A 10,988-nucleotide genomic window follows, 5' to 3' on the forward strand; every position below is an offset into this window, starting at 1 on the left:
TTCACCTCAAATTTAAACACATACAAATTAAGAAATTGATTTACGTGCATACCACTCACTTTCTATGAATTTATATACAAAAATTTTATATTTAACATTAATATCATCATAGTATTTCATATCACATAAAAAATACCACTACTAAAAAAATATTATTTTAACTTCTATTAAAATAAAAAAATAACTTTCGTGTATTGATAAAATTAAGTGCATGTAAAAATTCAAGTGAACGATTAACTATTGGGCGTCACGTTATCATATATATTTGTGCGGGATGATGTGAGTCCTGCAATTAGGAAAAATTATTGCATACGGACAGACACCACATGCATATTTGCATGCGGTATCGGATCCTGACCATACATCAGTTGATTTACGACCATGATGTATTTCGGTGGGCCCCACCTAAATTTTTTTTTTTTAAAAAAATTGTAATATATCCTGAAAGGATTGGACATTGCATGCAGAGATGCATGCGATGTCCGTATGCAATAATTTCTCGACAATTAGCCGTCCGAACATGCTCCACATCTTTTCATATAATATTTTTTCAAGCATGTGATATGCATGAAAATATTTCAAATTAAAGATAACCAACATCCTTTTCTCACGGCGTGGTCCCACTTGCCGTACACACGTGGCATTACTCAATCCATATACTCCGCCACCCAGCAACGACCCTTCCCCGCGAAGGTTCGCCACATACGGTCTTTTTCAGACACGTGCCCCCTCACAAGACCGTCATTCTTTATTTAGTTGCTTCAAAGAACACGATGCACGACTCACGATCTTATACATTTTTGTTCGAACAGCCGTTCGCGATCGTATTCGAGATTTTGTTCTTGAAAATCCTCCTTCTCATAAAAAAATCTAACCCCGGTTTGAGGAAGATTGGATTAATCGGTTCTTAATTCAGCTCTATTGTTTGATTTGATTGATGATTTACATCGGGACCAGCGTTCCCGTGACGAAGATCCCGCGGTTGCACCTTCACGAGACGACGAAGAGGAATCTAGGGTATTCCGGTGATACAGTTTCGATGCCATCTGCGATTATAGATGCGAGCGGCGTGGGAACGGCGAGGCCGCTGATGCTGACTTCAGGAGCGAGCGGGCGGGTTAGGGCTTTGTTTTCGCTCCGTGCCCTAAGGAGCCTTCAGCTACTTCTCAATGGGATACTGTTGCTGTTGCTGCTGCCGTTCCGATGGCGGACGATGGAGAAAAAACAAGAGGCGGCGGTGTTGGTGGGAAGAAGATGCGGGGAGGAGAAGAAGAAGGGGGTTGTAGTTAGGATTCCGGCGGCGATGGTACCGCGGCGGCCGAGGGAGCTAGAGGGAGCGGCGAGAAGAGCTATGGCGATTAGGAGGATCGGATTGAGAGAGGAAGGAGAAGAAGGGAGGAGCGTTAGGGATTTCGCCTTTTTTACCACGGAGAGAGGCGATACGCTCTTCACGCAGTCATGGACGTCGGTTTCCATTCGAACCAGGTGAGTTCTGTTCCTTTTGTTTTTGTTGAAATATGAACAAAGTGCGAAGCAGACAATGTTTTTGTGTTTGAATTTTACAGAAACCGGCATGCCGTTTTCTGCCGGCCATAGACGCAAACTTACCTTTTTGATCCGCCTTTAAACGAAAAAAAATAAAAACAGAGTTTTTACCTACATGACACTTGACTTTATAAATAAGAAACTAACCACCCAAACATCAAATATTTTAAATTAACACCCCGCGAAGGAGATGGGAGAACGACTGAACCCTAGCGCGGGAAGGAGGGCGAACGATTCTAACGGGAGGGAGACGGAGAAGTGGTTTCGGTGGCTGAAATGAAGTGGGTTAAGTTTAGGGTGGTTGATTTTAAATATTTGATGTTTAGGTGGTTAGCTTCTTATTTATAAAGTTGTTAGTAGCAATGGTGGTGCTAAATAGTAAAAAAAATATGGGTTTAGTAGAAATCAGCTCCAAAAATATATTATTTTTTAAATAATATCTATTTTTTTAGTTTCCTTGAACTCATAATTGTGGAGGTGTATTTGATACTGGCCATAGAATCTTTTGTCTTGTCTCGACCAGACCTTTGGCTCATGATTTCGAGCGGAATTAATTAAATATTGATCGATCAAGTGCATTCGAGGGGGAAAAAATTATGCAAAATTTAGTGTAAAAATTTATTTAGTTCACAAAAAAGTTATGCTTTGTCATGAGTTCTGGTATAGCCATTCTCAAATGAAATATGCCTTTGTAAGCAGAGATTCTGGCAATTTATGTAATTTTAAAATAGAACATGTAATATTGTGGATTGTTTGTGAATGTAGTGAAATAAAGCTATGTGATTTTCAAATCCATAGTTTCAAATATCCCTATTCTTCTTGTACTATTGTAACATAATATACCGCTCATTACAAAAAAAAAAAATCAGCTTTATAGACCTGCGAGGTGCGCAATTCCTGTCTAATCTTGAACTCATTTCAGTCTATAATCAAGCCTTATTTGTCTTGAAGTTTCGTAAAGATTCAATTTTTTAGCATTCGGCATTCTCTCCAAATATTGATGTTATTTCGTATTCTATAGGGGATTGATGGTTCTTTTGCATGGCCTGAATGAGCACAGGTACGCTCCTTTGCTAACATTTTCATTCCTATAGGTAGATTTCTGTTAATTTGTGAAGTAAAATATATTTCTACCATTTGTTATCTTTTAGTGGAAGATATGATCACTTTGCAAAGCAGCTGAACGAAAGCGGATTAAAAGTTTATGCCATGGATTGGGTTGGTATGTTTTTTCAATGCAGTAATGAGTTTCTGTCTATTATATATCTATTTATTTTTTTTTCTTTTGTTGATGTTTTTTTCCCTCCAGGGACGTGTGGTGGTTAACAGTATATGAATGAAGCAATATTATTAGTGGCTAACATTTTTTGGCTAATTCATAATTTAAGTTGATATTGATAATCAATTAGTGTAAATGGTTTCATCCAGATTAAAAAAAGTATTTTTGATGCTTTCATCAGTCTAGGATTTTTAGAATTAAGCATGTCTCGGTAGGGAATGTCTTCTCTGCTGACTTTAAACGCTTCAGAACGATCCTTTCAAGTTTCTTAGATTTATGAATAGCAACTCTGCTCCTATAAGCCTGCATGGATCTGCATTGATGGGATTATGACTTTGTACCTTTTACAAAAGTAAAGGCAACTACAAAAGGAACTTTTTTTTTTTTGTGTGGTGTGTGCATAATATAGCATTATTAGAAGCTGGTCTCATTTCAACGTATTTTAAATATTTTTCTTTTTTGGTCTATAGTTAATTTAAGAAGTAAATCCAGTCTTTTTTTTTTTTAACTTTTATTATGTTTGTAACCTTTGGTTTCTCATGTTATTTGCAATCTGTTAACATGTTTTGTTGCGCTATTTCATGCTTGTTATATGTGCTTCTGTATAATTCTTAAACGTGAGAGAAAGGAATGTGGATTTACAATTGTTGGAAATAGAAAACTAAATTATTAAACGAAGGGTGTGTCAAAAAGCCAATGCATGCTTGTTCTTTACCAATCAGGGATGGAAGATCTAATGAGAGAAAAATATTCTTTTACCTAAAATAATTGTGAATATTCCTTCTTATTCATGAAGATGATAGTGAATTTTATTTTCTTTGACTAATATTTCATGTTATAAACCAAAGAATTTTTAGTATTTTTTTTTCTTTTTTAAACTTTCCTTGAATGAACTTGTTATCTTCAGTATTAAATATAGCTAGGTGTAAAGAATATTATTTTGAAATAAAATGAAAACATTGATCAAACTATTGAGTGTCTTAGCTACAAACTTTAGGAACATTTTATAGTGCAATGGTATGCGCTAGAAGAGATGCCCCACAGTGTAAGTTGGTTATGATAAAAATTGCTATCAATTCGCTTGAACATCACCCCTAAAGGGAGTACAACTTAGTCCTAATGTGATGAAAGGTAGTTGAGACTTGTCTTGGATAAGCTTTTAACTTTTGGTGAAAATTAAGTTATGATTTTATTTTATTTTATTCAGACTGACAATTAGTTCTATAAAATCATGGTTAGTTTTGTAATTTTTCAAGTAAAAATTTATGGGCTATAAGTGGTAAAGTTAGAGAATTAACATATAATAATTACATGAAAGATCATAATTATATGTCAGTAAGATGGGAATGTGGACAAATCTATAGACATATGGGTAGTTTATAGATTATTATTTTTAAGAAGGCTAACAATAGGAATGAAAAGGAAGTAGTAGTTGAGAAAGAACTGAAGGTTAGGTTGTTTAGGTAAATGGATTTATTGAGGGGTAAGGATGTTTGCTGACCTCATTTTGAGTTCCAAAAAGTCAATGTTGGAGCATGATCATGTCATCTTGGTCGACATGATTAGTAGCCTTGAAAGATGGTCCGTGTTGATGCGCAGTGGAATGGTTATGATGGACCAACAAAACATCAACTATGGCACAGCACCTTTGTTTACTCGCAACTCTCATTGGAACGGTTATGGATAAATAAAAAAATCACAGATGCCACTGCATCTTAGCTTAATTGGGTATCTATAAATTTTTGTTAAAGGAGATGCAAAATTGAGTTATATAAAATTTATAATTTTTGTTTTAACTCTACAAACTCTAAATTTATTGGACGGCTTTACTAAAAATTTAAACAATAAAGTTTTTTACATAGCACTCTGGCATTCTAAATTAACTTATGCATGAAAAAATTATATTTCAATTTTAGAAGTTAGTAATAATATATTTTTTATGTCTATTTAAAGATTTGAGTGGTATGCATGTAAATGTCAAACTTTAGGTGTTAGCCATGTAAATATCTAAGAATTGTGTGAAATGTATTTAAATGCTCTATATAATTACTTATAAAAGATCTAGGAGTTATTAGACTAATATGTGTGAATAATGATTATTTTTTAGGTATGGATGATGCCTATTGAGGATAACTTTAAGTTGTCTGGTCACAACAACTTAATATGAATAACTTGATGAGGATTAATAAAGCTGAACCTTTGTAGCAAAAAGCTAATGAAGGCAATGATGAGGTACAGATTTTGAAAATAATAGTGGAAAGCTTTGTGTAGTATAATTTAACCTTGAACAGAAGTAATAGTGGATGCTATTGTGAATATTATCTGCAAATGTGTGGCCAATATATTGTTCATCTGTTAACGACTTTTGTTTATAGGATAACATCAATGCATTTCCTTAAGCTTTTGTGTTGTCATAACTGTTAAGATTTGCTCTTTCATGACTAATCAATTTCTTCAAGTTTTGCCAGTACTTGAAAAATGGTGACAAGAATCATCACTGGTAAAGATGGGGGATGAGGAATATTTGCCCTGTTACGATCTTACGTATGTAGCTTATCACTGTTTGTTTCGTTCGTTTTCTAATAAGAAATTGGAATATCTACATACTTACCCCTCAATTCCTATGTATTTACATATCTAACTCCTAAATTTCAATTTTTACATATATATGCCAACATGAAAAAGTATTTTTCACTTTTAAAAAAATCAAAATAATACTATTTTTTTATGTGGCATGAAAGATTTCAGTGGGATAAATATAATAAATAAAATTTAGGTCTTAGATATGTATATATTCAAAGGAATTTGATGGTATGTATGTAAATTTTCCTAATAAATAATGCAACTTTTGTCTAATTTATTTGCTAAAATGTATTTTTTTTCTGACTAAATAGTGTTTTATTTTTTATTTTTAAAAATTTTTTAAACTAAATAGTAGTGTTTACCTGTCATTTACATAACATGAAACCTTTAGTGGTCGATTTACGTTCATAATTTTCAGGATCATTCAAATCAGTTTATGTGGGTTATGAAAGAGCATAAACATTTTATGACTTGGCTCAATCTTGGTCCATACCTTGATTTATGGCAAGTCAGGTTACATGAGGAACATCTTTATATGTAATTTAACCTTTAGCATGATTTAAGTAGATATTTTCTTTTCTTTTTTAATATTCTCACAATTAGGAGATAAATCAATCCCTTTAAGTATGATAGTTTGTTTTTTAACTTAAGAGTGTTACTAGGGTATAAATGTAACTGAAGAACTATTATTTTTCCAAACAACTGATATACACACCTCTTTCAGAGAAGATAATTTTTATTTGTCAGAATTCCACTCCACCGAAGTTGGATTTTTTTCCTTTAATTTGGTATATTGGCGGCTGAGTTAGCCATTATAGTTGCCTTGAAAGTTCTATAGAATAATCCTCTTTTATTTCCTTAAATGCATAGCAGAAACTTGACTAATAATTGTATATCCAGTTTAGTAATTCTGTCAAGCAATCACTGTGTATTTAGTTGTTTCCAAAAGCAGCATTGTTGCGTATAATTTAGTTGTATAAATTAGGTTGAAAGGTTCTCAACTAAAGTACACACAAAATTCAAGTATCTTCACTCTTTTCGTAGTATCAAGTCCTAGGGAAGAAATTCCTGTGCATCCTCCTTTAATTCTGCTCCATAGATGCATTTAGAAAAACTTGTTTAATACATCTATTTGGTCCTAGCAATTTTGTCAAGCAACTGCTGTATAATTAATTGTTTTCAAAGGTGAAAAATGCATAATGTAGCATAGAATTTGGCTATATAAATAGGATTGGAAGTAGGGCTATAATCGAACAGAGTGTATCATGTTTTGAACCTGGCTTTGCCATATTATAAGGTGTTCAGCTGGCTTGTGCTTGGTTTACCTAAATTAATTGAACAAGTATTTTCATGAGTTAATAAATAACTAAAAATTCGAACGAGTACCTGGCTTGTCAAACTCTGTTCTTAATAAATGATTATGCAAATCTATGCAAATAAAAAATTGAATAAATTTTGAATTAGTATCTAACTACTTTACTCAAATTATTTAAAAGAATATAAAAGTTGCAAGCAAGCTTTCTTATATTCAAATAATATGAATAAATACTAACAATCTAGTTTATTAAAAAAAACTAACACATTAAATTAATATCATAGTCCCTAATAATAAATAAATTATTTTGAAAAAAAAATAAAAAGCTAACAAAGTTATAGTTAATTAAAATTTATTGAAATAATGTATTATTTATGTTATGAGCTATTATAAAACTTGCTATTGAGTATTTAACAAGTTGGTTTTTGAACAACAAATGATAGCAGTGTTTGTGCATAAATGAACAAGTTTGCCCGCCTTTAAGCTCGATTCATTTAACTCTCGAGTTTTAAATAATTGTTCAAATTTGTTTATTTGCTAATTTGAAGAAACTTGATTGAGTATTAACAGATCGTCTTTTAGCTTGGTTCATAAAATTGTCCAAGATAGTTGTTGGTTGGTTAAAATTTCCATGCTGCATAAAAGACAAATCGTTGATTTATGCAAGCAAAATTTGCTGAAATCTTTGATTTTTTACTTTTATCTACAGCTTTAATCACTCCTTTAAATTTCCTGCCATATGTAAGTGTTCTTATTGAGCTTATATTTTTTATTCAACGTCTTTTATCCACAGGGCATGGTGGAAGTGATGGGCTGCATGGCTATGTCCACTCTCTTGATTATGCTGTCAATGACTTGGTAATAATTTCATTCTCTTTTTTGAAGCCTTTTTAAAATATGTACCCATATGAACTTTTCTCATATATATATATTGTGCAATTGCAGAAAGCCTACTTGGACAAGGTTTTAACAGAAAATCCTGGGCTTCCATGTTTTTGCTTTGGACACTCTACAGGCGGTGCTCTTGTCCTTAAGGTTCGTGATTTCTGCATTGCATGCTTGTCTACCGTTTCGCTGCTTCTATAGAAAGAGAAGTAATTGGTATTAAAGACTAAGTTCTAATTTTGTTTTTGTTCTTTGTAATTTTAAGGCAATACTAGACCCAAAGGTTGAATCCCGTGTCAAGGGTATGGTGCTGACATCTCCAGCCATTCGTGTTCAGCCGTCCCATCGCATTGTTGCCGTAAGCACTTCTATTTGCCTTCCTTTATACTTTCTTCTACAATACTTTAAAGAAGGGCGTTCAAAATTCTTACAAATTCACATACTTAACGCCTAAACATTCGTATTTACATGTATACCACTCAAATTTATAACAACACATCAACAACGCCACCACCACTATTTTTTCAGATGTGAAATACACCTTCTCATAGATAGGGTTGTGTTATATGTCTAAATATTAAATTTTGGATGCTAGATATGTAAATACATAAGATTGTGTTGTATATATATGTAAATTTTCCTTTTAAAATAGGAAGATTTACATATGTACTATTAATTCCTATGTATTTACATCTAGCTCCTAAACTTCAATTTTTTATATACATGCCATTTTACCTATGCATCTAATGGTGTATTTCACTTTTTAAAAGTTAAAATGGTGGTATTTTTTATATAATATGAAAGATTTGGGTGATAGAAATGTATAAAGCATAGTTTAGCTGTTAGATATGTAAATATATAGGAATTGGGTGGCATGTAAATGCCCCATTAAAAGCAAACTTACATAAATACCACACAATTCTCATGCATTTACATATTTAACACAAAAAAATTAATATTTACATTTATAACTCCTTGATATTAACAACCTATGCATGAAAAGACGTAATTCACTTTTAAAGAGCTAACATAGTGGTATTTTTCATGCGATGTCAAATATTTTAAGTGTTTTGTATGTAAATATGAAAGTTTAGGTGTTAGATATGCAAACATAGAAGAATTGCGTTGTATGTATGTCAATGTCCCACTAAATACATTCATGAGTTGAGGAACTTCAACAAGAAAATGCAGTAATGCCCTGCTCATAAATAAAACTCACGAGAACATTGAATCATATCCATGGTTTATTCTAATATTGCAAAAACGAAACCTTGTAAATTTTTATTTCTTCTTCATTGTCAGGCTGTTGCGCCAATCTTCTCGCTCTTAATCCCAAGATACCAATTCGGCGCCGCATATAAGAAGGGACCGCCAGTTTCCCGTGATCCTGAAGCCTTGAAGGCTAAGTACTCCGATCCCCTCGTGTTCACCGGCTCCATTAGAGTCAGAACTGGATACGAAATCCTTCGTATTTCCCATTCCTTACAGCAGAACTTAAACAGAGTAACTGTTCCTTTTCTGGTCCTTCATGGCACTGCTGATAATGTAACAGATCCTGTTGCCTCTAAGATGCTCCACCAGGAGGCTTCCTCTTCTGATAAATCCTTAAAACTTTATGATGGTTTCTTGCATGATTTACTCTTTGAACCAGAAAAAGAAGAGATTATTAGCTATATAATCAAATGGTTGACTTCCAGACTTGAAGCAGAGGAACGATCTTGAAAAATGTTTCAAGTGGATTGTTTGGAAACTACACTGAAAGGTTTTTGCAAAATTTCAATGTGGCCCAGACAGCAAAGGGAAGTGATCTTTAGTATATATGTTTATAATTTCATATTCAATAAGTGATCTTTAGTATATATGTTTATAATTTCATATTTATTTAAGAAGCCAGCAATCAATGGCTTAATTTGTGATACTTGATTGTGATAATTTAGGACTTGTCGTAGGATGTTGATTTTTTTTTAAATGGGTATTTGTTCCTGGATAAACTCTGGTCGTTGTAATTAGCGAATTCGGCCAAGACAGAACTTCATTGTCTATGGCCAATTTATATATATAATGTATAGATTTTTAGATGGCTTTTTTCAAAACTTTCGTCCTCTTTATTGTTTTTTTTTTTTTTTTTTCGTGTGGAAGATGATTAAAGATGGGATTCTTTTCTGTTAATTTAATTTTTTATGTAAATTTTTAGCTAACTTTATAAACAATCTTGCCAGAATGCTTGCTTATATATGATTGAAAACTTGGGTATCACATATCAGAAATTTTGGGGTATATTCATGCATGCAACACAATTCTTATATATTTACATAACTAACACCTCATTTAACACTCAAAAACATTACATTAGATCAAAAAGTGTTATAACACTCAAAAACATTACATTAGATCAAAAAGTGTCACCATTATTAACCTTTTTAAAGTGAAGAACATTTTCATGTATTGATTTATGGCATCAAAGTGTTATGAGTATAAAAATCAAATTTTAGGTGTTAGATATACAAATACACATAACAATTGTGTGGGGTGTATGTAAATTTATCTTAAATTGAAGACTTGGGTGAAGCTCTTCAGTGTGAAACGACAGTACTCGAGAACTTTTGAAGCGTAAAAGGTCTGAATATTGAATCATGTGCGAGAAGTCGAGCATTATAATATAGTTCTGGCTTTGTTATTAGCTGCTGCTTTTATAATCTTGAATGATTATTTATAATAGACTGCAATATGATGGTGGTCGGATCTGAAATTTTGTCCTCAGCTGAGCTAAAAAAATAAAGCAATGGCGGTGCCTTGTATTTTGTATTTTTGAAAATTTCCTCTCGATCATATTCTCCATGGAAACACTGAGTTAGGAAAATTTGCTTCTATATGCCTCTTAATAGTGGAGATATAAAATATGTGTAGGTTTATTGATTTCTTCAGAAAATCAATATGAGAGTTTGTTCTGGTTTCAAACGCTCCCATCTTCAGAGCATTTATTTAGAGTTTGTAATAGTTAAACAAGATTCAAATAAATTTCAAATTATATCCTAGCAAGATTGGGTCCATTTTCGAGTTTGTTTGAATATAAATTATATATGGTTCAAAATTAGTTTAAATAAAGATAGAGTGAGGCTTAAATATGGTTAAAAAAATTGAATTGTGAATCCCCTTTAAATAAAATAAACTTGAACTCTTAAATCAAGGAGGTGACTTCTGACGTAGCTGTTCAAATTTCTCCAAATACTCTTAAGGATGCTTATACAACAGTATTCTTTGGGTGGGTGAACTGAGAATTTACATCAATGTGATAACTGACGCAGCTGTTGAAATTTCTCCAAATACTCATGCTTATACAACAGTATTCTTCGGGTGGGTGAACTGAGAATTTACATCAAT

At 32.6% G+C, this 10,988-nt stretch overlaps 1 protein-coding gene across 1 annotated transcript; it reads left to right on the forward strand.

Annotated features, from left to right (window-relative positions):
* Positions 1–765: 765 nt before the first annotated feature.
* LOC110019459 (monoacylglycerol lipase-like) lies at positions 766–9,639 on the forward strand. Its single transcript, XM_020717122.1, has 7 exons — positions 766–1,485; positions 2,567–2,605; positions 2,697–2,767; positions 7,516–7,580; positions 7,668–7,757; positions 7,873–7,965; positions 8,910–9,639. The coding sequence occupies exons 1-7, from the start codon at positions 938–940 to the stop codon at positions 9,327–9,329; spliced, it is 1,326 nt and encodes a 441-aa protein (XP_020572781.1). The 5' UTR covers positions 766–937; the 3' UTR covers positions 9,330–9,639.
* The last annotated feature ends 1,349 nt before the right edge of the window (positions 9,640–10,988 follow it).

The sequence above is a fragment of the Phalaenopsis equestris genome, unplaced genomic scaffold (assembly GCF_001263595.1).
Source record: "Phalaenopsis equestris unplaced genomic scaffold, ASM126359v1 Scaffold000057, whole genome shotgun sequence".
Taxonomy (NCBI): Eukaryota; Viridiplantae; Streptophyta; class Magnoliopsida; order Asparagales; family Orchidaceae; genus Phalaenopsis; species Phalaenopsis equestris.